Source organism: Hippocampus zosterae, chromosome 1 (assembly GCF_025434085.1).
Source record: "Hippocampus zosterae strain Florida chromosome 1, ASM2543408v3, whole genome shotgun sequence".
Lineage (NCBI taxonomy): Eukaryota > Metazoa > Chordata > Actinopteri > Syngnathiformes > Syngnathidae > Hippocampus > Hippocampus zosterae.
Window position 1 is genome coordinate 24539070 of NC_067451.1, and position 25908 is coordinate 24564977.

At 43.6% G+C, this 25908-nt stretch overlaps 1 protein-coding gene and 1 long non-coding RNA gene across 8 annotated transcripts in view; one reads left to right on the forward strand and one right to left on the reverse strand.

Moving 5' to 3' along the window:
- Nucleotides 1–22015, forward strand: part of LOC127608270 (uncharacterized) — a 147591-nt gene extending 125576 nt beyond the window's left edge. The window contains exon 3 of the long non-coding RNA XR_007964228.1: nucleotides 21809–22015. This is a non-coding gene — a long non-coding RNA (uncharacterized LOC127608270). The remainder of the gene's footprint in view (nucleotides 1–21808) is intronic.
- The window catches only part of diaph2 (diaphanous-related formin 2), a 471059-nt gene that overhangs the window by 193278 nt on the left and 251873 nt on the right, over nucleotides 1–25908 (reverse strand). For all 7 annotated transcript variants that reach the window (XM_052073363.1, XM_052073392.1, XM_052073354.1 and 4 more), the window contains 3 exons: nucleotides 18022–18123; nucleotides 14394–14488; nucleotides 148–249 (listed from right to left, as the gene is read on the reverse strand). In XM_052073363.1, coding sequence (XP_051929323.1) covers nucleotides 148–249; nucleotides 14394–14488; nucleotides 18022–18123 — 299 coding nt within the window. The remainder of the gene's footprint in view (nucleotides 1–147; nucleotides 250–14393; nucleotides 14489–18021; nucleotides 18124–25908) is intronic.

A 25908-nucleotide genomic window follows, 5' to 3' on the forward strand; every position in this document is an offset into this window, starting at 1 on the left:
TAAAGCATGTCCACATACGCCATTCATTTTAACATCTTTGAGAGGGCACACACTTCCCTACCGGTGGTGGTTTGTTCAAACCAAACGGATGGCTTTCATTGTGCGCATTCTTTAGTTTCTTTTGGCCATCTAAAGAATTTGACTCACCACAATCCCAAACTGCTCCGACTCCACCAGCTCTTCATATTCACTCTTCAGTTCCGCAAGCGCTGACAGCTCGTTCTGCTCCGGCAGGTTTTTTATCAGGTTCTGCGTGCACACACACACACACGCGCGCGCACACACACACACACACACACTCTAAGTGAACATAGAAGTGATTGTTAATGCAAATCAAAATATTGGTCCATCTCATGCAAAAGACAAGGTTGCGCCTGCTGCATTAAATCAACGTGTTCAATTTGACAACCGTCATTCAACCTGGCTGAACTTGGTGTAGACCGAACAACTAAGAACTGTGAATGAAGAAAAGATAGAAGCCAGATGGGGAGAACAGTCCCCTTTTGGTCATCTGAAAAGAAAATGTCATGTGAATTGATTACATTTCAGTTAAATCAAATCCCGTGTCTGTGATTGGCTGGCAAGCAGTTCAGGGTGTCCCCAGCCTACTGGTCGAGGACAGCTGGGATAGTCTCCAGCACGCCCCACAACCCTTGTGAGAATAGCGAATCGGAAAATGGATAGATGGATGGAAATCCGGTCGCAAGAAAACAGAGCTGGACTGACTTGGTCTCAATGCAGTCTTTAAGAAGTTCTAATTGAGAGTGGCCATGGTTCTTATACTCACAAACTTCAAAATTATTTACCAGAATATTTGACAGGAAGGGTCTTCATGTCTTCCGTTTCTCAGCCTGAGAAAGAAAGACCATCTCCGAAGAGTTTTTGTGGCTATTTCAGGTACAAGCACACCGATTTCTTTGGCGGCTAACGATGTCATCTATCTTATTCCCCTTGGGGGACTGAGCAGTGCAAAGAGAAGGCAATAAAATGAGACTTTGCACGTCTTCACTGAGACAGAATCGTCATTGCAAATGCTTCTGCCTACGCTCCAATTAGAGCCTTGATAATAAGATTTGTGATCATATCACGAGAAGCATATCCTATTTAGAGAAGAAATAAATAAATAAATTATTTGTGTGAAATTGATTTGCAATTGATCGAGAAATATAAAGTACCGGTAATTAAATGATAACAGGCTGCACATTTTGTCTTGTCCCCTACAGGCTTGAGAATAATTTCTACAGTGGATAATACAGAGCTAATGTTTGATAATTACTCATCCAGAATATTCAATTCATACGCTGTACCTGATGAAGTGATGGGAAATGCAATGGGTTTAATATTGAAAGGATATAGACAAAGTCACATGAATTGCAAAGATATTTGTAATGAAGCCAATATGTATGCAAGTGTGGAGTAATAAGCTCAAGGTAACTTGCTCCTGTGCCCCTCCACCCCCCATTTTAGGGGACAATAGCTTGTGAATTACCAATAGCATCCATCACCTTGTGTTAACATTATCATTGAATATGCTCAATAAAGACGAATCATTGTTCGTTGAATCTCCACACACACTTGGTCTTGCATCGTCGTGGCAGCGAGACAAAAGAAAAAAATACAGTGGTGACAGAACGATGATTTTCAGTCGTCAAATTGAGGTAGCAATTAACGTTTATTAATTTGGTTTGTTTAATTTAATTTTGATTTAATATGGGTTGGGATTTAAATCATAGACACTACGACTACTGATAATAGTAATAAATGGAATATTAAAACATAAACTGGAACAACAAATACTGTATATTGTTTGGCATAATAAAATATATTAAAATTTGGACACTCAAAAAAAACTGTCATGACATTTGAAAAATTATTTTGATACATTAGATCTTGTTTTAGATCCTTTTCAATTGTACAGGTCTGCCTACTGTAATACAGTGGTGAGTGGGCTCACACATAGACACACGCACACACACGCACACACGCAGGCACACACACACACACACACAAATGCAGAAAGACAAAGAAACGAATAATCAAATCCTGCGTGAGCTCCTCATTCCATTTGCCTGTTATCTTGTTAATTATAAGGAACCCCGTAGAGCTCCGCTGACACAAAGGCAGCGCCATATGTACCGCAAAGTGGGGGGACCAGGCGACTGTGCTGAACCAGACTGCTCACCACAGGCCACCAGACACACAAACACATACACGCAAGCATACAAAGCAACAGGAAAGATGACTGCAAGCGCGCGAGCAGCAACAAACATTCACCGGAAGACTTGGCACCACGTATCAAGGCATCCAGGAAGCAAAGTAATCAAAGAAGCAAACTGTAAACAACACAATTTATGCTGTCTCATTTAAAAAAATCTAATAAAAATACACAGAAATACATATGTGTATACATATGTATGTATATATAAATACATGTGATCTTTCCTGTAATACCTGGATTGTGAAAACGAATAAATGAATAATAATAATAATGAAAACAGCAACTTGTAGAGAAGAACTCTCACGGCCCACTTTTACAGAAGTGAAGGAAAATAAAGAACACATTTTTCTCAAAAAGAACACACATATATTTTGTAGGAAACTCAGGCTGACCGTGACAATCCTCTGCACACAAAATATAAATAAACAGTCAAAAGTCAAAAACTCGCTCTCACAATTTCACAAAATAGTACAATAAAATGTCAATGATCCTGGCAGTGACCTCTTCTTTTAGGAAAAGTCGAAATTGTGTTGTTTTGCAAATGAGTCAAGTTTGAATACTTCACTTACTACCATTTCGCAACTCATTTTTTGGTCTCGAGCCACCAGTGGAGAATCACTGCTATACTCACCACAACAAAATTAAACAAAAACACACTTGTTTGCAGAGTTGTGCAAGTAGCAAAATGTTGCCGGTCCATCATTCGTCAGCAGCTTGGGTGGCTGGGATGGCGCAGTGATGTTACATGCAATGATGGGTCCAAATCCCCAAATTGGTCTTTTGGTCAACATTTTAATAAAGCAATATGCAGACACAACTTGAGTGTGAAATTCTTGATGACACGAAAAGACAAAACAAAAAACAGCAGGTGAGGATGCAGTGCTTAACACAAAAAAATGCTTCTGCAACAAAGAGAGATCAAGAGCGTTATGACAATCCATGAGTCATCCATTCTCTTGTCAAACTTAATTACAGCATTCCCAGCAGTAATGTCAAAATGATGAGAAAGGCCAGCGTTCCTTGAGATGCTTTCGGAGGCCCATTTAATCGATAGGCCGTTTCTCAGAGCAATACATTCTTCATTAAATTGGCTTGAATAAACCAGAGTAAGAATGATCTAATATCGAGAAGAAGAAAAAAAAGGTGATGTTCCTCTCTATTAACATCCATGAGGTGCCGACCATGGAGAATGGGGGGTGTGGGGGTTTCATATCTGCCATGTGCTTGACAGATGTGATCCGCTCCTTTTAATTCATTTCCATCAGCATTTGGAAATACAAAGACATGTGCTCCCACGAAGTCTCCTGCCCACGCTTTGCGATGAAGAGCAAAACGAGACAGTCATCTCCCCATTTCGACGCCGCAGCATGTTTCCTTCCCACCTCACGGCAAATCAGAGGATGCTTCCGTTTGGAATCAATGAGCAAATAATAGAGCTAGTGGAAGACTTGCTCAACATCCCTAAGCCTGTTACTTTTCAAGACTTGCAAGGAACCATTTCAAATGTTTCATCTGTCTCTGTCTTTCGCATTTCTGGCTTGAAGCCGGGCACGACAACAAATATCGTTTGTGGTTAAAGACAGCATCCAGCTCAAACACCACTATGTAATTGGAGTACGGCAATCAAGATGGCTGACCGGAAAAAAATAATGGACAGACTTAGGTACGTACCGCACAGAAGAAACGGATGAATAAAGACGATCGTACCCACTGATCCTCGACAACAAAACACTTTAGATTTTTGATCAACCACTAGGGGGTCAGAGAGAGATGGCCTCAATCTTCCTGTATATCAGAAAATGTTCACAAACAACAACAAAAAAAGCCAAAAAATACCCACAACTGTATTTACTGCATGTACACTCTCAATAAGTGTGTTTTTAAAGTAAATGGAGACTAATGACAAATTTGAAGTCACATTCAATTAAATAACAAAAAAAAACAGTTCCACGGAGGAATTAATTAAGTTGAGCCTGGAAAACCTTTTCAGACAGTGTGACATCAAATGTGTCTCATGGAACCAAATAATTTAATTTAATTTGCACACCTGAGCTCTTTTTTAAATGAGGTGTCGTTGTGAAGGGGAATTTTTAAAAAAGGAAGAAAAGAAAAAGTGATACATAAAATAATCTTTGGATGTAAACAGATGGAATTGGATGGAAATGCAAGGGAAGTCAAGTCAAGTCAAGTCAACAGTATTTATAGAGCACTTTCAAACAGCCATCGCTGCATACAAAGTGCTGTACATGGAGCGATTTAACATATACAATAAACAGTAAGACGAATCAGTAATAAGTAATAAGTAATAAGGCGGTAGAAAGCACCAAGCAGTAAAATCAAGAGCAAATCTAAGTCATGCTGAGTCAAACGCCAAAGAATACAAGTGAGTTTTGAGGAGGGCTTTAAAGATGGGCAGCGAGGAGGCTTGCCGAATGTTCAGTGGGAGGTCATTCCAGAGAGATGGACCAGCAACAGAAAAGGCTCGATCCCCTCTGAGCCTCAGTTTAGTTCTTGGTACGTCTAGCAAAGACTGGTCCACAGACCTGAGGCGCCGGGCAGGGGTGTAGGGGCGTATGAGCTCAGAGAGGTAAGGTGGCGCGAGATTATTCAGAGATTTGAAAACAAAGAGGAGGATCTTAAAAATAATTCTAAAATGAATGGGGAGCCAGTGAAGGGATGCCAAAGTAGGAGTTATATGCTCCCTCTTACGAGTACCAGTCAAGAGGAAGTGAAATACAGGTGCCAGACAAACATAAATTAATAAATAAACGGTAGAGGGCAACTATCAACTGGATGCTACAATGTTTTTCCTTGCATCCGTACATTCAGTTCAGTAGCAAAACTATGGCAACTCGATCTGTGCAATGAGCAACATTAGATCGGCCAAGCAGGTCATGATGCCACGATGATTTTCCCAACAGTTTGCAGGATTAAGCCACTTAGAACAGGTCTATACTCAATTTTGGAGTAGTAGGGATACAGTAATAATTCTGACAAATTTAGGCCTTCTTCTTCTGCTGAAAATGCAAAGATTTTTGGAGTCCCCGACTTTAAAAGTCGAAAATTCGACCCCAACACCAGTTTTGAAAATCAACATGATTTCATGGTTGCGTCTGGTATAGCATGATGCACGGCAGCATTTGAAGGAGCCACGCCCAAAGCTGAAGAGAAAGTTGCCCATTTTGAGGACAGACATTTGGATGAACTTAAGGGTCGCATTTTGATCAAATCCAACTTGAGACGTCACCTAAATGGTCAAAAAGAGAAGTCTTGGACAGATGAGCGATGAGAATTTGCAGGGTTTTTTGTCATGATCCTGAGGGCAGAGTTTGGTGTCAAAGTTTGCTCATCAATTTGGTGATTTGCAATGAGAACTGGTGAGACGTAGGAAGTAGAATAGGAAATCCTAACCCCGATTCAATCTTAGAGGAAGCTTGTGCTCGATTACTCATACTTGTGTGATATTGCTTGTGTCTGAACATTTAATCAGTAAATCACAAAACACCAGTATACAAGTGCTTCTCGAAAGTCATTAGTTTGAGAGCAAAAGCAAAGTGCCAAGTGTCACAGAATTGTGTTTGTGTGGAGTATCAATCAATGACAATGTTCACTCAAGAGTACATTAGGGACTTCAGGCCATGGCCACCGTTTGCTAATGGACACTAGGTATAACGCCATTTTTTTTCTTTTTTGGGGGTGGACGGTGGGGTTCCCTTAGTCTCCTCGTGTATCTTTTCCCCTTCCCAAATACGTGTGATGCGTTTAAGAAGCCGTCGTCAAATTAGCATCAAATTAGCATTTGCAGTGCGAGAGTTGTGCACCAAACTAAACGCCAATTATACCCAAGGCGAACTCTCTGTCTCCTCCTTCAGCACTAATCTAGCAGGCCCAATGCACAGCCATACTTATCACCATGGCACACGTGCACTAGTACATCATGCAAATGATGCTCAGTAGCATGCCAAACTGCTGCAATCACCTGTTGTTACAAATGAGAACAAAGTCTGGCACTGCCCTTGCCAGAGCCTGCAAGCCAATGGGCTTCTAGGTGTAATGATGGGAGGGCGAGAGGGGTCCGCTGGGGAAGTTGGGCCGTTTGCATAGAGATAAGCAACGTCTGGATGACTGACAAGAGAGATAAACAATAACAACAAGTGAGACTGGTGCAACAGGCTCCCGTGAGACTCGGCAGGAAAGGTTGTTGCCATGGTGAAGGTGAGGCGAGGAAAGGTGAGGCCGTATCCTGACAAGCCTTTGTTGACTTCACTGTGACACAACCAGCATGTTAGAATGGTACGCCGTGTCATTGTCCTTCCTGATTATCAATATATATATATATATATATATATTCGGCCTTGAGAAATGTAGTTGAATGGTGACGAAGAGAGGAAAGGTAGGCCGCACTGAAGGGGTCTCACTCCCTGAAGGAACAACAGCAGACATTGAGGACAGCGACAAGTACCTTGGTATACCACAAGCCAATGGCAACCTCGAACTGGCAACAAGGAAAGCGGCTACGGCCAAATACCTCCAGCGAGTGAGGTAAGTCCTAAGAAGCCAGCTCAATGGCAAGAATAAGACCCGGGCAATACACAGTGATGCCCTGCCAGTGATCAGATACCCTGCAGGAATAATAATGTGGCCAAAGGAAGAGATTCAGACCACGGACGTTAGGACCCGAAAGCTCCTAACCATGCATGGAGGGTTCCATCCCAAATCCAGCACCCTGAGACTGTACGCAAGCTGAAAGGAAGGAGGCCGGGGACTAGTGAGTGTGAGAGCCACTGTCCAGGATGAAACATCCAAACTCCATGAATACATCAAGGAGAAGGCTCCAACGGATGACGTACTCAGAGAATGCCTCAGACAATGGGGAACAGTAGTTGAGGCGCTGGAAGAGGGACCATCATGGGAGGACAAGCCCCTACACGGGATGTACCACTAGGACCATAACTGAAGTGGCCGATCTCAAGAAGTCCTATCAGTGGCTAGAGAGAGCTGGCCTGAAGGACAGCACAGATGCACTCATCCTGGCTGCTCAGGAGCAGGCCCTTAGCACCAGAGCCATTGAGGCCCAGATATACCGCACCAGACAAGACCCAAGGTGTAGGTTGTGCAAAGAGGAAAGAGGATTCATGACAAGTGGTCAAAATGTCATGTTAATACATAATAAGGAGAGGGCGCGATCAGTTGAATGCACTTTTCGGTGCAAGCACGGGAGGTAAAACTGAAAAATGATCTCACAACTCTTATTCTCTTCTCCATCTGGCCTGAGTGGGTTGTTTTCCTGTCTTATATGTAATTAATGACAATGTCTACTACATATTTTGCAGGCAGCCTTGTGAGCCAGCTGCTGCTGATGGATTTGACTGTGATGGTTTCCTTGGAGACTGTTGGCAGGTATCCTTTAAAGTTTCCCTGAGTCCTTGTCAAATTATTGCCCCTCAAACTGATTGTCAGACATGCATGTTGGGATAGGATATGAATCCAAACACAAAAACAAAAAGATACTTAAAAACGGTCATTGTAGCTGAAAGCAAAAATGAAGGGGGCACAAGTCTCCGTTTTCAAGAAAAAAAAAATCCTCAAAATGATGATTATAATGGATGTCATGCTCAAGCCACATTGGTTGGCGAAGGGGGAGGAAAAAAAGAAACTGTTGTTTGGCCCATCTGTCAGGCTCTCCCGGTAATGATTGGAGCTCTTTTTTTCTCACTTCTCAACTCATAGTGGGTTTTAGGGTGGGCTGTGATCGAGACTTTTAAAATAAGAGTTGGGCCTTCCATCAGTCCTGAAGGAATATCCGTCAATTTGTCACTGACGGTTGCGCGCTTTGCTGACGAATGACGAGAAACTTAAAAAAACAAACAAACGTAAAAAACAATGGACGAAGATCACAGTGACAAATAAAAAGTAACAAAAAACAAAAAAAACCCAAAAGAAACCCCCTCCGATGTACGAAGATAACGGGTGACAAACTGTAATTTACCAATGACAACTGACAATTAAAGTCTTGCTTCAGTTTGAAATACTGTAATGACGAATGGAGAGGTGGCCCGGCCACTGCTGAATGGCGACCGGCAAAATTTCCCAACAATATATATACTGTGTGTGTGTGTGTGTGTGTGTGTGTGTGTGTGTGTGTATATATATATATATATATATATATATATATATATATAGATATATAGATATACCTGTATATATATATATACAGTATATATATATATATATATATATATATATTCATTCATTCATTCATCTTCCTAACCGCTTGATCCTCACTAGGGTCGCGGGGGTGCTGGAGCCTATCCCAGCTGTCTCCGGGCAGTAGGCGGGGGACACCCTGAATCGGTTGCCAGCCAATCGCAGGGCACACAGAGACGAACAACCATTCGCACTCACACTCACACCTAGGGACAATTTAGAGTGTTCAATCAGCCTGCCATGCATATTTTTGGAATGTGGGAGGAAACCGGAGCACCCGGAGAAAACCCACGCAGGCCCGGGGAGAACATGCAAACTCCACACAGGGAGGCCGGAGCTGGAATCGAACCCGGTACCACTGCACTGTGAAGCCGACGTGCTAACCACTGGACTACCGGGCCGCCCTATATATATATATATTTTCCTAGTACACACACAGTTGCAAAAATGTGTGTTTCTGAGCACCTAACATTCGAACAGGGGTGTGTATACTTTTGATATTCCCCATGGAATTTGTCTAGGACAAAAGGGCTGAACAACAATTATTTTCCTTTAGCTCGTATAACAGTGAGCGCTTTATTGAATGAAGGTACTGTACACCTCAATGAAATGCAGGAAGCCTCTTTGCTCTGAGCAAAACTTTCGAAATTCTAAATAGTCTTTTATAGATTAGGTGGAGAGCCGAGTCGTTTGCCTTTTGTTGCTTTTAAAATGAATTGGCAAACATTAAATGTGAAGAGGCCACTCTGATATCCTTGAAAACAAGCCCCCAAGGCACCATCATCCAATGACAAGGAATAGCTCGCCCAAACACACACACACACACACACGCCAAGAACAGTTTGTGCTTAAATGTTGAGTGACGAGTCCCGGATGTCGGCTCCATCAGTTGATTCAGTCTGGGTCAGAATCAGGGTAAACCATCTCTGAGTGTGGCAATAGACAAAGTCTTACTGTTCTTCTAGTTGGGCATCAGGTGTTTGGATTTATTTTGACATAATTTTGAAAATGGAGCTGCCGTGATTCATACTACTGCCATTTGATTATACGCTGGCTCTCGCTCGCTGAGGTCAGTCGAGAGATGAGCACTGATGTGACGTGGAAATGTCTGAAGCGAACCATGCTTGGGCATGAGGGATTCCGTGATCACAGGAATGCCGTGTCCCGGGAGCTGTTGTTTGATTTATAAGGCGCACGCAGAAAGCTGACTTGATGGATTTGCCGAGGAGATCACAAATAGGTGAGGATTAAGCCTCGATTCAAGGACTTGATTCCAACTGACTGGTCATGATTCAAATCAGGTGCATTACTGAAAGGTTAGAAACTGTCAATTGTTAGACTTGAGTGCCTCGCCAAAGATAAAGTGTGAATTGTCATGAATCTCAGCGGATGCTTTCATGAATAACTTCCAACGCATTCTCATCGCACATTAGTGTCTACGGCTGCGTGTTTGCCTCACAGACAAAAGGTCTTGAGTTCAAAGGTCCACTGCATATACTTTTTGTCGGCATAAAAAAAGTAAATAAAATTAAAAAAAGACATTGCAATGCATTTTTGTGATTAGCTGGATTCTGATTCAGGTTTTACAACAGTAATGACACAGTGCTATGTACTGGTAATCTCTGGAGCCCTGCTGTTAGCTTGGGTTTCTGGGGCTTTGCTGGAACTATTTTTGAATATTCATTTCTGGTTGGGGGGAGAAGGGAGAAATACAATGAAAGCACACCCGTCTTTTGCTCACACCATGCCAAACTATTCCTAAAAACAAGTAGAAGAGGGGACCTCAGGCAGCTGAAGCTTCTGAAGCAATGAAGAAATTGCAATATTTCTTTGTTATATAGGGGGCGGCTCGGTGGGCGAGTGCTTAGCACGTTGACCTCACAGTGGAAAGGTCTTGCATTCCAGCGTGGATGGTTGTTCGTCTCTGTGTGACCTGCAACTGGCTGGCAACCGGCTCAGGGTCATCCCCGCCTACTGCCCAAAGACAGCTTGGATAGGCTCCAGCACCCCCTCACAACCTTGTGAGGATGAAGCGAATCGGAAAATGGATAGATGGATGGTCAATTTGTACATTTATCACGTCTTTGGATTTTTAATTGAATATAAAATGGATGGATGGATATACAATGTCTGCCAACTAGTTGTGAATGGTGACATACAGTATAAACAGTGTTCTACTTCTTCCTTTCATAACTTTGCTGCTGTGAATCAGGAATTTCTCCATTGCAAGACTAATAAAGGTTTTCTTATCTTATCTTAGTTTACCTTAGATGTGCACTTTATAATGTTATATTGCTCTGTTTTGATTTCATAAAAAAGCTGTTAAAGCAGCTGTTGTGTGACAAAATATTTTTTTTCACTGTTGTTGATGGACAGTAATATTGTGTGAGAGATTATGTGTGAATAACTGCTCCAAGTGAAAAATGTTCATGTAAAATTGAAAATCAAAATTGTTATTTCAGTAAATATTTGCATTTGGCACATAGAAAACTGATTCATGAATCCATTTGGTTGAGAGCATTAAAATGGGGAAAAATAGGACAAAAAATGTAAAAGGAAATTCAGAAATGATAAAAAATGTGAGTTATCACGATTTATTTTTTACTTCATTTGAGTTAATTGTGACAGTTGCATTTTTAATTAGATTAAATATTTTAATCGTTTCACAGCTCTAATCTCTATCTATCTATCTATCTATCTATCTATCTATCTATCTATCTATCTATCTATCTATCTATCTATCTATCTATCTATATAATGATTAATTATGTATTTTAGTTGTCATACATTTGTACATTAATAATGAAGAATTGTTTATGCTCGCAAAGAAGAATACTTATGCTCTTAATCAATATATGCTCATAAAGAATGCTTTGTGCACTGTGAGACAGTTAGAGGACACAACCACCTTTTCCAAGAATGTGGTTGGAAAGAGATAAGACAAAACAAGAGCAAGGTCATACGTGGATGGAGCTGTCAACACCAACTGCAGCTTACTTGGTGTTTTTGTAATGATTGCACACATGTACCTTAATTTTCATTCACACACACAAAATGAAACAAGTTCAGTGTGTCTTCAATAGCCTTCACTCTTTAGGTTGGACACACCCGTGTCTTCGACTCCCAATTAGAAATAAATGAGAGGCCGATCGGGGAGATTCATGGGTGACGTGCAGAGAACTGAAACCTACTGCTTCTCTCCGTTTCCCCCTCTAAAGATTGGTACTGAGTGTTTTCTCTCCTGATTGGATCTTTATTATGAATGTCTAATTGACAACTCTGACAAGCCAGCAAAATAAAATGTGTTGCTGTAGTTGTACTCTTTTGGCAATGATCATAAGGTCAGTTCATATTTTTTTCCCTTGGACAAATAAGGAAAAGAAGGGGGAAGACCCTTTTGAGGAAAGCAAAGAACCCGTGCAGAAAATAATGAAATGATGGCAAGATCACAGGCATGGTTTTGCCATGAATAAAAACCATGCAAGGCAAGCGATTCCCCGAAACACCAACACAACAGGATCGTTATTTCGCCGATGAATAGTGTCAGACCTTGAGGCTGACACCACATTTGCCACTTTTACATCATATTGTCAGGTATGATGTTGTGTATGTAAGGTGTGTATTTGAAAGAGCTGACCTGATACACAGGGGTGACCCCCATCCACCAACACGGTGAATCATGTAGACAAATGAGATAGGATGGGTGTGTGGGACTGCATTCGAAAGTCTGCCAGTTTGCCCATCCAGCATACGCACAGGGCTGACGCATATTTATCACTTGGATGATAAATGGCACAATTTGGCAGTGGGCACCCGAGGCAGAGGGCATAATTGACACATTCTATCCATTTGCATGTTGTGTAAATATGTTTGTACGCAGGCTGCACAAGGAGGGATGGCAAGAAGGTATGTGGTGGGGGACATATGTGAAGTTGCAAGGATTCAAATGGAGTTTGGATGAATGGCGAGCACCCGAGAGTCTGTCTGGCAGCATTCAGGCATGGGTACATCATCTCGGAGGCATTGATAAGCCCTAATGCAGAATAAGGAGAGCCAATCAACTCATATCTATCCATTCTGCCAGGGTGACACATTGTGGGGGTACTTCAAGGCCAATGCACTGCCATATTCTGCTGACAAATCATTACATTAGACATGTCACCAGGGAAGGAGGATAATAAGATTGAGCTCAAGAGTTTTAGATGCATTATGAACACTCCTTGCTTCCTTGATTCTTTCCATTTTGGCTATTCCTTCCATTAATCAGTTTCCCCGGCTTGCTTGTCAGGGAGATGATGGCGACTACTCTCATTGCAATAGAACAAATAATAGTTTTGAATTTAACAGAGATGGGTAAAGATTGATTTTGTCAGGTTTTAACACATGATAAATTGGTGACTAATTACCTATGCTTAGCATGTGGTGTCCACTCACGTGATCACAAAAAAAAAAAAAAAAAAAAAACTAACAAAAAAAAACCCAACAACAACAAAAGCCCCCCCAGAAACCCTCCTGATGGACATAGCGGTGACAAACTGTAATTTACCAATGACAACTGACGATTACAGTCTTGCTTCAGTTTGAAATAATGACAAATGGAGAGGTGGTATAAATCTATATTTATAATGTATTTTTTTTTCATTATATCCATACACATTTATATTTTTTCCAAAGATTTGTTGCAACCTATAGTATAGTTTTGATGAGTTTATCTAAAATGATTGGTGTGTATTTTAATTAGAAGTCCTCGTTCCGCCCTAAATGAGTGTCTGGGAGGAGTACGATGACCTCGAGTGCCCTGAAAGGTACCTATTATTATTATTATTATTATTATTATTATTATTATTATTAAGTACACAAGAAGCATGAACTATGGAAACATTTGAAAGGACATAGTAGAAGAATTTAGCACCTTTCCACCCTGTAATAAGAGCTGAAGGTGGGAAAAAAGATCAACAGATAAATTGTCTTTCAGCTTTGCAAAGCAGTCTCATTCTGTTCAGTATTTATTTTCTGCTCAATTAACAGCAAATTAAAGGTGATCAGAACTTAAAGACACAGTAGGGGTGCTCTGTGGATAGGCTCCGATTAAACCTAGTGACAATCTGAAGTGCGCAATGATGAATCTGTACCTCACGTGTACACTTTTGTTGAGTTTGGAGTTGCCAAAAATGGCAAAAATGGAACAAAAAGAAATACCCTTTAGCAAGCTCATCAATCTTGCTTTAAGACAAAAGGCTGGAGGAAAAGAGGGCGGAGTTACGGAGACTTTCCCAAGCTCTGTCCTTCATCATCCATTATGAGGTGATGAACGTGGGGTCTCCATGGTCCAGCGGACAATGTGGAGACCAGCTTGTGCCAAGCACAGGTCACAGTGTATTTTAAATGGGGTCACAGAGCTCGCGAAACCAGCCACCATTTGTTTTGACTCTCTCGGGTTCCGCATTTAGAAATATATTCATCATTTAAAACAGTTTCCATATGTCTAAATAACATGTCTCTGACATGCTCCTGTCAAAAAAACCCAAGGACTAATGATACATTTTACACACATTTAATTTTACACTTGCTGAACTTGGTCTGCTTCTGGGGGTGGGTGATCCTTTCTTGTGTAAATGTGCCACTGCTCACACTGCACACTCTACAGCTTTTTATTAACTTTGAGAGTGATATAGCGAGGGGACTGCTTGCGGAAGGAGAGGGTGACAAAAGTGGCGAGTACCCAGAAAGGCAGTAAAAGCATTGATGGTCAGGGAGGCAGCGCTTCCAACACAGTTTGATGCAATCAGTATTAGTTTTTCTTTCTTTCGTTTTCACATGCAGGAGAGAGGACACGGAGGTTCTGCATCCCCTACCCTGCCTGACCTGACACCACACTCCCCTTGCTTTAAGGTCATAATTAGGGGCAGTAAAGTGTGGATGCGCTGAAGGGAGGGTGCGGACACACTCTGCTGAATATCCGTCTTACCTGGATGAGTGACTCGCTCAGTCGTTCCTCGTCCACCTGAAGCACAATTTCTCGGATCTCGTCATAAGGCAGGCGGAACGAGCCCAAGAAAATTGCTGTAGAGACAGAGAGAAACAAGAGAAGAACACAATTTCCTTTTTGTTACGTTGGGCCATTGGTTTCAAAGGGACATTTTAGCATGTTACAGAAACAAAATGAAAAAAACAGCTACCATGTCACACGTGAGAACAAAGTCCCGCCGCGGAGCAGACTGTGGAAATGTGAGATCAAAATGTTTTAGTATTACAGCGGACATTTGAAAAAGTGAAGTTATGGTACTCTGTATTGCAAGCAAACCAATAACAGAAATCAGGACTGTTTGTCGGGGATGATACTAAATATGCCTTCGGGGATATCCTATTTTCTTCAATTAATCACTCATTCAGGCATGTAAACAATACACTAAGTAACAATCCTCCAATAAACACCCCTTTCCTTATGGCTGTAAATATCACCTTGACTATGATTTGACACAACAGGCGCCGCACACAGAGGAGACAAGACACCTCTAAGGCTAAAATTTAGTTTGGAGTTTAAGGTGCGCAACAAATCTGCAAAACATGTCAACAATGAAAATAATTCAGGCAGGGGTGCCCAAGTCCAGTCCTCCAGAGCCCCTCCTTGGCCTGTTCTCCAACAAATCTGATTCTAATGATCAGTTCATCAGCAACCTATGCAAAAGCACGATAATTCACTTGAATTACGTGTTGGAGGAGAGAGACATCCAAAACAAGCTGGAGAGGAACTCGCGAGGATCAACTCAACTCAATTGTATTTATAAAGCACATGGCTGTATACAAAGTGCTGTATATGGAGCAACTATCCTATATCTATATATATATTGCGCGTCGTCCCGCACGCGGTCTGTCCTTCCGTCTGTCCCTTTTCAAAACGTACCTACTTCACCGCGCCGACACTGCGCCGCTCAGGCAGTGGCTCACTACGATCGAGCGGGCATCTTAGCGAAAAAATGTTGTCTACCCACAAGCATTGCAATGAAATTGTTAGTTATTTAGTAGAGCTAAACATCTCTTTATTTTCGCGATAAGCAATGAAGATGAACAAAAAGTTGAACCAAGCAACAACACTTTTGTGGGCCAAAGGCCCACCTTACCAGCCTTCCGCAGGAACTAGCTGATGAGCCGCCCGGAGGGCGGCGAACCACCACCTTACCAGCCTTCCGCAGGAACTAGCTGATGAGCCGCCCGGAGGGCGGCGAACCAGCTAGTACAACAATAAAGCAATAAATCAGGAACAAAGACGATAGAAAGCACCAAACAGTTTCAGGTTTAGGAAAATAAAAATGATGCATAAAATACAGTGACTATACTGTATTTGATTGTAGTTTCTCTATCCACAGCAAACCAAAAATGTCAAGTTATTATTATTATTTTTTTTTGTCAGCTGGAGGTTGTGACATTTTTCAAGACCTCTGGAGAGTGGACCCCCTCATCATCGTGGATTGGCACTCGCTGATTCACATATTCCAATTTGTATTTGCCTTACAATATTTTCAAGGTGTTTCATCCTTCACCCCATATATATATATATATATATATATATATATATATATATATATATATAAAGATTAAGATTAAGAAAACCTTTATTAGTCTCGCAATGGAGAAATTCCAGATTCACAGCAGCAAAGTTATGAAAGGAAGAAGTAGAACAACAAAAAAATAGGAGCTGCTGGAAAGGCAGCCACTCTATAATACATATATATATAATTTATATATTTTTTTAATTTTATTTTTTCCCTAATGCATTTGAATGGATGTCAATCATATGCAGTGTATGGGGTATACAGTATGGGTATACCGTGTATTTCTGGTTTGTGGTTAATTCAGACCTTAACTTTGAAAAATCTAAACCTTGAAGACACTTTTAGACGCCTGGTGCTCTCTGCAGTTCAGTAAATACATTCCTTGGGCCATTAACTGTGAAAATACAGTATGCTAGCGTCTTTAGGTGGTATTCCCACAGTAAGTGGAGCAGTTGCTAGGAATTCCAGATGGAAATTGCATTCTGTAATTTCCATGTTAGCCATGGCCTGGATAGGCCTGTATAGGCCATGGCTAACATTGATTTGAAAAAGTTGTTCACCCGCTTATCATCCATCACTACTGTTTGTGAAGATAGGTACAACACAACACAACACAACACAACACAACACAACACATTGGTTCTAGTCAAATTGTATTGTAGTCATTAATGAGGGCCTGCTGGCTATTGCAATCACTGAAACCTCAACTAGAACATGCAGCCCTCAAAGATGTAACTCACTGGTTCATGTTGTGTATGGCAAAAAAGCTTTCATTCCACACTGCGAGTCGCAAAGCTAACTGTTGTTGAAGGTATCCAAACCTCTTGTTGCTTTGATATTTCAATGAGCGATGGCATTGGCAAAACTAAGCATTGTCACAGCCGCGAATGCATGACACCTGTGTCGTCCATATGTTGGGAACATATGGCGAGTTTGTGTGTCTTCATCACACCTTGATCATTTGCCAAAAGGTTTCCTCTGTTGCAAGGGAATACAAAATGTTCTGCAAAAATAAGGAGGACATCAGGTGGCCTGTATATTTTTGTCATTTTCCATGTCCACCTAATATTGCTGCCTTTCACAGTAAAACAAAGGGGAGCCCATGAGCTGTGGAGGAAATTCACCATTAAACCGAACAATTCGGGCCTCAGGAGATTCGAATTGCTCACATGTAGCCCAAGGGCACACTTGTGTTAAGAATCCATTTTCCACATGCGGAAGTACGAATAGCGCGCACAATATCAGTGGCGGATGCTGGTCTGTCAAGGAGGGGAAGCTCAATATTGGCCGACATCATAAAATGTGTCCGTTTATTAATACGTGAATTCTACTCTCCGTTCCTTTTCAAGAACATTATCCGTGACCCTGTCATACCAACAGGGCGTCTTTTCCAGGGACTTAACTAGTGTCCTACAACTACAGCAACTACAAGAAAGCCACCAGAAATAAAAGACTCATTTGTCGCTCGTCGTTTTTAACAAAGAGAGTCTCGCGAAGATGATGAGAGGTCTCGAGTTCAATTTAGAACAGAAAGAGAATTGAAAGATGTTCCCATGGAAGCCTACACCAAAAGATCGGTGATTAGCTCATTTTGATGTCAATCAAACTAGAACACAGGCTTAGACATATCATCGAATCTGATGCAGAAAAGATGAGCGTCCGGTACCCAAAAACCAGCTTGTATAAATGACTTGTCTCCGTTCAACGCATTGGGACAACCTACCCTGAACTCTCGAGACGCTCAGAGTTCGTGTAGTAGACGCTCAGCGTCCACCGTTTAAAGCACAGCGAAGCTGCGGGAATGAATAAGAAGGGAGTCGCGTCGTAACCAGTAAGAAGAAGCTGATTCCGAACAAAAGTTGAGCACGTTGTTGCGCATATTTAGTCAATGACATGTACACACAATGAAATTTACATTTGTATATTTGATCACTTATTCTTTGACATTTTAGGGGAAGCTGAGGTTCCCTTGCAGTCCGAGTGCAATCGCCACTTCAATATATAGATGCTTGTGGTGACTGTTCACAACTGCCATATACTTACATAGATTCTGTGCTGTCTTGGGATCCAAAATGCGAAGCTCCTTTGCTTTCTTCTTAAACTGTGTCATTCTGTCGTCAGTCTCATCTTTTGTGTCCTTCCTCACTATCGGGGGTGGGAGGGTTGAGGGACAAACAAAGAAACAAAAAGAAAACATCAGTACTTTGATAGTAACAGGCCTTAACTCAAGGCAAATTGCATTTCCCCACTACGAGGGTTTGTGAGCGCACAAATGCAAAAACACATAAGCTGGAGCTACTTGACATTGGGTGAAGGAGAGAACAATGAGAGTGCTGGCCAGAGGAGCTCTCACATGCTCAATTGTCTCAACAGGGGAATTCATGTTCAGAAGTTTCTCATTTTTTTTCCTCTTGGAGTGTGTAAACTCGCAAATAATTGCATTTGCAGGGCCGCAAAACAAGAACTACAGTAACAGCCACTTATCGCTGTAATTCAAAGCAGCAATATGCAACCTGTGGGACCCATAAGTGAGGGGTGAAAAAGAAACTTAACATCGTATGTGTATCGGGTGTTGGACTTGACAAATACATAAATAGCAACAGGCATGAAAAAAACGTTACTCGCGAACTTTTTTGTTTGTTTGTCTTAAAATATTTAATATTACTCTTTTTATTATTATAGATGCAATTATTGTGGTTCTTTACTGTAGTAACCTGCATTGAAATGAGCGGTGCATGTGGAATGAATTCTTTTTAAAAGTGTGTTTTGCAAGACAATTTTTGTCCATAAATAAATACGATAACAATACTTGTTATGACTTGTGGGTTATGACCGAATGACCATGAGGGAATGTGGGTCCTAAGGTCTGAGTTATAATGGTCTTCCCATTACAACCTCTTTAATGTGCATTATTTGATATTTGTCTTACTCCAGACCTGTGAACAGATCATAAATCATAAATCACCCAGGTTTCCATTTATTCGGTCAGCTGTGATTTGAAGTCACACCCGGTGTTTGACTGTATGGTCAGGCACGCTTTTCAAGTACCGTAACTTTTGATGCATTACTAGACAAATACAGAAGTTGCAAACAACAAAAAGCACTGATGCACTCCGCCAAGAAACGGCATGACCAAAGTGATGAAAACAGTCCAAAAAGGGTTTACGGAACTCAAAATTAACACTAAATGGTGGAAAGATGTGTTTTCAATTAAGGTGGTAAGGTGAATAAAAGACAAAGGGGAAATTATTAAAATGACTCACATCGACCGAACTAACATTGACCAAAGCTCAGCGTGCATTCAATTAGTTGTAATGAACGGAAACACATCCAGGAAACCTCTCCGTGAGCCGTCACCTTACCGTGGTGGAGGGGTTTGTGTGTCCCAATGATCCTAGGAGCTAAGTTGTCTGGGGCTTTATGCCCCTGGCAGGGTCACCCATGGCAAACAGGTCCTAGGTGAGGGACCAGACAAAGCACGGCTCACAAAGCCCCTTAATGACAAATAAAATCGATGGTATCCAGTTTCCCTTGCCCGGACGCGGGTCACCGGGCCCCCCTCTGGAGCCAGGCCTGGAGGTGGGGCTCGTTGGCGAGCGCCTGGTGGCCGGGCCTACACCCATGGGGCCCGGCCGGGCTCAGCCCGAAGAGGCAACGTGGGTCCCCCTTCTCATGGTCTCACCACCCGTGGGAGGGGTCAAAGGGGTCGGGTGCAATGCGAGCTGGGCGGCAGCCAAAGGCGGGGACCCTGGCGGTCCGATCCTCGGCTGCAGAAGCTAGCTCTTGGGACATGGAATGTCACCTCTCTGGCAGGGAAGGAGCCCGAACTGGTGTGTGAGGCAGAGAAGTTCCGATTGGATATAGTCGGACTTGCCTCCACACACAGCCTAGGTTCTGGTACCAGTCCTCTCGAGAGGGGTTGGACTCTCTTTCACTCTGGAGTTGCTCACGGTGAGAGGCGCAGGGCAGGTGTGGGCATACTTATTGCCCCCCGGCTCAGTGCCTGTACATTGGGGTTCACACCGGTGGACGAGAGGGTTGCATCCCTCCGCCTGCGGGTGGGGGGACGGGTCCTGACTGTTGTTTGTGCATATGCACCAAACAGCAGCTCAGCATACCCACCCTTTTTGGAGTCCTTGGAGGGTGTGCTGGAGAGTACTCCTGCTGGGGACTCCCTTGTTCTACTGGGGGACTTCAATGCTCACGTGGGCAATGACAGTGAGACCTGGAGGGGCGTGATTGGGAGGAACGGCCCCCCCGATCAGAAATCGAGTGGTGTTTTGTTATTGGACTTCTGTGCTCGTCACGGACTGTCCATAACGAACACCTTGTTCAAACATAAGGGTGTCCACGTGTGCACTTGGCACCAGGACACCCTAGGCCGTAGTTCGATGATCGACCTTGTGGTCGTGTCATCGGATTTGCGGCCGCATGTTCTGGACACTCGGGTGAAGAGAGGGGCGGAGCTGTCAACAGATCACCACCTGGTGGTGAGTAGGCTCCGATGGTGGGGGAAGATGCCGGTCCGTCCTGGCAGACCCAAACGTATAGTGAGGGTTTGTTGGGAGCGTCTGGCGGAATCCCCTGTCAGAAGGAGTTTCAACTCCCACCTCCGACAGAGCTTTTCCCATGTTCCGGGGGAGACGGGCGACATTGAGTCCGAGTGGACCATGTTCCGTGCCTCTATTGTTGAGGCGGCCAATCTGAGTTGTGGCCGTAAGGTGGTTGGTGCCTGTCGTGGCGGCAACCCTCGTACTCGCTGGTGGACACCAGCAGTAAGGGATGCCGTCAAGCTGAAGAAGGAGTCCTATCGAGCCTTTATGGCCTGTGGGACCCCAGAGGCAGCTGACGGGTACCGACTGGCCAAGCGGAACGCAGCTTCGGTGGTTACCGAGGCAAAAACCCGAGCATGGGAAGAGTTCGGTGAGGCCATGGAAGCCGACTTCCGGACGGCTTCGAGGAAATTCTGGTCCACCATCCGACGTCTCAGGAGGGGGAAGCAGTGCACCACGAACACTGTGTACAGTGGGGATGGGGCGCTGCTGACTTCGACTCGGGACATTGTGAACCGGTGGGCAGAGTACTTCGAAGACCTCCTCAACTCCACCAACATGCCTTCCTTGGAGGAAGCAGAGCCTGGGGACTCTGAGGTGGGCTCTCCTATCTCTGTGGTTGAAGTCACCGATGTGGTTAAAAAGCTCCTCGGTGGCAAGGCCCCAGGGGTGGATGAGATCCGCCCGGAGTTCCTCAAGGTTCTGGATGTTGTGGGGCTGTCCTGGTTGACACGCCTCTGCAACATCGCGTGGTCAACGGGGAGAGTGCCTCTGGATTGGCAGACCGGGGTGCTAGTCCCTCTTTTTAAAAAGGGGGACCGGAGGGTGTGTTCCAACTACAGAGGGATCACACTCCTCAGCCTCCCTGGTAAGGTCTATTCAGGGGTGCTGGAGAGGAGGGTCCGTCAGGAAGTCGAGCCTCAGATTGAGGAGGAGCAGTGTGGTTTTCGTCCCGGCCGTGGAACAGTGGACCAGCTCTACACCCTTAGCAGGGTTCTCGAGGGTATGTGGGAATTCGCCCAACCAGTCTACATGTGTTTTGTGGACTTGGAGAAGGCGTTTGACCGTGTCCCTCGGGGAGCTCTGTGGGGGGTGCTTCGTGGGTATGGGGTACCGAACCCCCTGATACGGGCTGTTCGGTCACTATACCACCGATGTCAGAGTTTGGTTCGCATTGCCGGCAGTAAGTCGGAATAGTTTCCAGTGAGGGTAGGACTCCGCCAAGGCTGCCCTTTGTCACCGATTCTGTTCATAACCTTCATGGACAGAATCTCTAGGCGCAGCCGAAGCGTTGAGGGGGTCCGTTTTGGTGGCCTCAGTATTGCATCCCTGCTTTTTGCAGATGATGTGGTGCTGTTGGCTCCTTCAAACAGGGCTCTCCAACTCTCACTGGAGCGTTTCGCAGCCGAGTGTGAAGCGGTTGGGATGAAAATCAGCACCTCCAAATCTGAAACCATGGTCCTCAGTTGGAAAAGGGTGGAGTGCCCCCTTCAGGTCGGGGGGGGGAGATCTTGCCCCAAGTGGAGGAGTTTAAGTATCTTGGGGTCTTGTTCACGAGTGAGGGCAGGAGGGAGCGAGAGATCGACAGGCGGATCGGTGCAGCGTCTGCTGTGATGCGGACGTTGTATCGGTCTGTCGTGGTGAAGAAGGAGCTGAGCCAAAGGGCGAAGCTCTCAATTTACCGGTCGATCTACGTTCCAACCCTCATCTATGGTCACGAGCTATGGGTCGTGACCGAAAGAACGAGATCCCGGATACAAGCGGCCGAAATGAGTTTTCTCCGCAGGGTGTCCGGGCTCTCCCTTAGAGATAAGGTGAGAAGCTCGGTCATCCGGGAGGGGCTCCGAGTCGAGCCGCTTCTCCTCCACATCGAGAGGAGCCAGGTGAGGTGGCTTGGGCATCTGATTCGGATGCCTCCTGAGCGCCTCCCTGGTGAGGTGTTCCGGGCATGTCCCAGCGGGAGGAGACCCCGAGGAAGACCCAGGACACGCTGGAGAGACTATGTCACCCAGCTGGCCTGGGAACGCCTCGGGATCCCCCGGGGAGAGCTGGAAGAAGTAGCTAGGGAGAGGGAAGTCTGGGCTTCCCTGCTAAAGCTGTTGCCCCCGCGACCCGGCCCCGGATAAGCGGTAGAAGATGGATGGATGGATGGATGGACATCCAGGAAAAGTAACCCAGAATACATCAAGACATGCAATTCATTTTTGGAAGCAACTTGCCCCAAACTGCCAAACCCGAGTGAAAAATGGACTTCTGCATCTTTGAGCTACACAATGCAGTCCCGAAAGAGAGCTCCCTCTGCATCTGCTTGTGGGAATGGCGGCAGATTTTGTTGATAATCTTAACAACTGCTCAGAAAGAAGAAGGCTCTCCCAGGAGGAGTCTCCCAAGAAATCCAGAACAAACAACATGTTCCCCGAGCGGCACACGTCTCGTGTTTGAAGAAACAATCAAAGAGGAAGAAGCTCCTGGGCGGCCAGATGAAGCAGAGTCCCAACGTCTCGCTGTCAACACGTGACATGAGGGAGGGGAGCATTTACACCAATCAGTTATGCTAAAAGGCATGCACATTTGTGTGTAATTGTGCGCCTGGTCCGATATAACCAGCAGGTCGTATTTGACATCCAAATCTGATTGCTTGACATTTTTGCAGGGCCCTGAAGTACCTCGTTTATCGTTGGGACGGTGATGTCAAAGCTTTGTAAAACAACTTCAGAAGTGGTGAACACTTTCTGTCATAAAATGCAGCATTCCATTATCAATAGTACCAAAATGGTGTCATCGGGCCCATAAAAATTCAGACAGTCTGAGTAAATCGTTCATCTCCTGATATATGTGCAATTAGTACATTTGCAAACTGATTTATAGGTTGATTTTTCATTTATTATATATATTGCTGCTGACAACGTTCTGTTCAAGTCTTGCAAGCCCAGTTGTTGAGGATAAAGTGCAAATGAGCTGCTTTATCAACCGACGTGATTCCAAACTCCAAAAGAAGAAGACAGGAGACCAACACCAAAGAAGAAGGCGGCGGCGGCCCAATGTGTGTGGAATGACCACTGTGATTGGTTACTGTGTGAACAGAAGCAACAAGTTTTGCGTCACTCTTGTAAAAAAAAAAAAGAACAATTTTGAAAAAGACCATCAGTGCGTAATTTCGACTACCCCAAATCTAGGAGACACATGCTAACAATGTCTTCAGAATAACTGACAAGTTTACATTTTTAGTTTTTAAGAGGTTACATTTTTAGTTTTTAAGAGGTTTAACTTTTTAACTGGTGGTTTATCATCAAAGTATTTCTCAGTACCGTATTTTCCGCACGATTGGGCACACAAAAAAGTCTTCCATTTTCTTAAAAGCTCACTGAGAGCCTTAAAATACGGCGCGTCTTTTGTATGGTCATTACGGTAATATGTATACTCCAAGATGGCTATTTCCAGGAGACATGTTCCAATGTTATAACTTGCTGTTGGTTCAGTGAATTGTGTCGCTGCTTTATTAACTCATTCAGTACCAGCCAATTCTGGACCAAGTCTGAAAAGACGTTTAAAAATGTGTTTGGGAGTGAATGAGTTAAATAAGTACGTGTTGCTGCTCTGAAAAAAGGAGAGCTGTGATGTTAATTTTTTAAAACAGTCTCAACAAATACAGGTACGTCTTTGTCCGTCTCCGTGCCTTCTTCCGTTCCACTCAAGAGGTGTTCATGTCCGCCGACGAAAACAGTAAATTATATAGATTTGTCATTCTATATCCCCCCTACATAATTTATTTTGTGATTTCCTCGCTTGATTTTCTGTTTTGATGCATTATTTTTAATTTCCGTGGTTTCATTTAAGGACAGTAATAGTTGATTTACATTTTTCCAAGGCGGTCATGAACGCCTCTCGAGTTGAATGGATGGAGCGTAGCACATCTAGTGGACGCATTGTAGATTGCGCCTTTTAGTGCGAGGCGTCTAATATATGAAAAAAAAAATTACAAAATAGCCATTCATTGAAGGTGCGCCTCATAATCCAGTGCGTCATTTTGTGCGGAAAAATACGGTAATCAAGTCCACACTCGAAGAAATGTGTATATTTACTTTGCAAGTGTATTTACGGTGTGCACCCTAAAATATATTGCTTGTTAGCCCAAAATTTTAAATTCAGGGCCAAAGTGCCCCTCGTCTGGGGCTCGGCTCCCTCCACAATAATTTATTTGCCCACTCCGATAATGATCGTTTGGCTGGCTGATTACATTTTCATTACATTCAGGGCGGACATGGCAGCAATATTTCAACCACGGGTGACCAAAAGTATGACTCTTAGACTGTAAATAATCTGAAATAAGCATTATGATTCCCAAAACTTGTAGTTTATGGGCCAAAACATGCACACCCACCCAGTCATTATTCTGCCAGCGAACTTAACCTGTGCCGACCGGGAACATCTGACCACCATCATTGCCAAGCTTGAAACGTGTTTGACAAGTTGCCCAGTGGCGATAATATAATATTGCGGGAACACAACTTTTCCGCTTGTTCAGAATTATATTTGGCGAAGTAATCCCTAAAACAATCCAGACAGCAACTGTGCGGAAAAGGGCGATTTGCGATGTGCATGATGTTTTGTCGACGCAAAAGGCCAAGGGTGACACGTTCTGCTTCTATTAATCAGATAAACAGCATGGGATAATTTCAATTTAACATTAGTACCGCAAGCAAACTATGTATTCACAAATTTTGGTGCCAAAAGATAAGGCATTTTTAATCCTGTAAAATATGGTCTATTAATAGGACTTAATCAAGCGGTCTCACAGAGCTCAGCAGAGCTAATTTCAAAAATGGCTCCCTGCGGGAGGCAGTCACTGTGAACATGTTTTAATACATGTGTTAACCTTGTTCTTTTTTTTCAAGTATTTATTTAAAATGTAAGACAACCGAATGATCCCAAGTAACTCCAAACAAGCACATAAGGAGAATTCTCTCGTGAGTGTAACTGTAAACTGTAACACATCCGATTAGCTGAAGGGGAGGTAAACGCTTTTCCCATGCCAAACATAGTCAGTAAATTAACAAGGATTACATTGTGAAAATAAACGAACCCTACAGCAAAAACACATTTGGCTTATTCAGGATCAATTGGCATCCCCGTTATGCCTTGTGGGTCTAGGACTGAAGTTTTCCCTCTGGACGTTTTGTGATTACAAGAGTTCTCCGGCACTCGAACGTTCAGCATGTTCTGCTGGCCCACACTCAGCATCCTGGTCGCCTTCCATGTGGCATCTCCCACAAGACGTCCATTAAAAACACAAGGCATTACCACGCTAAACAGCGCCACATGTTCACTTCTGGACACCATCTCCTATCGCGGTGGGAATGGGCCTTGAGATTAATTG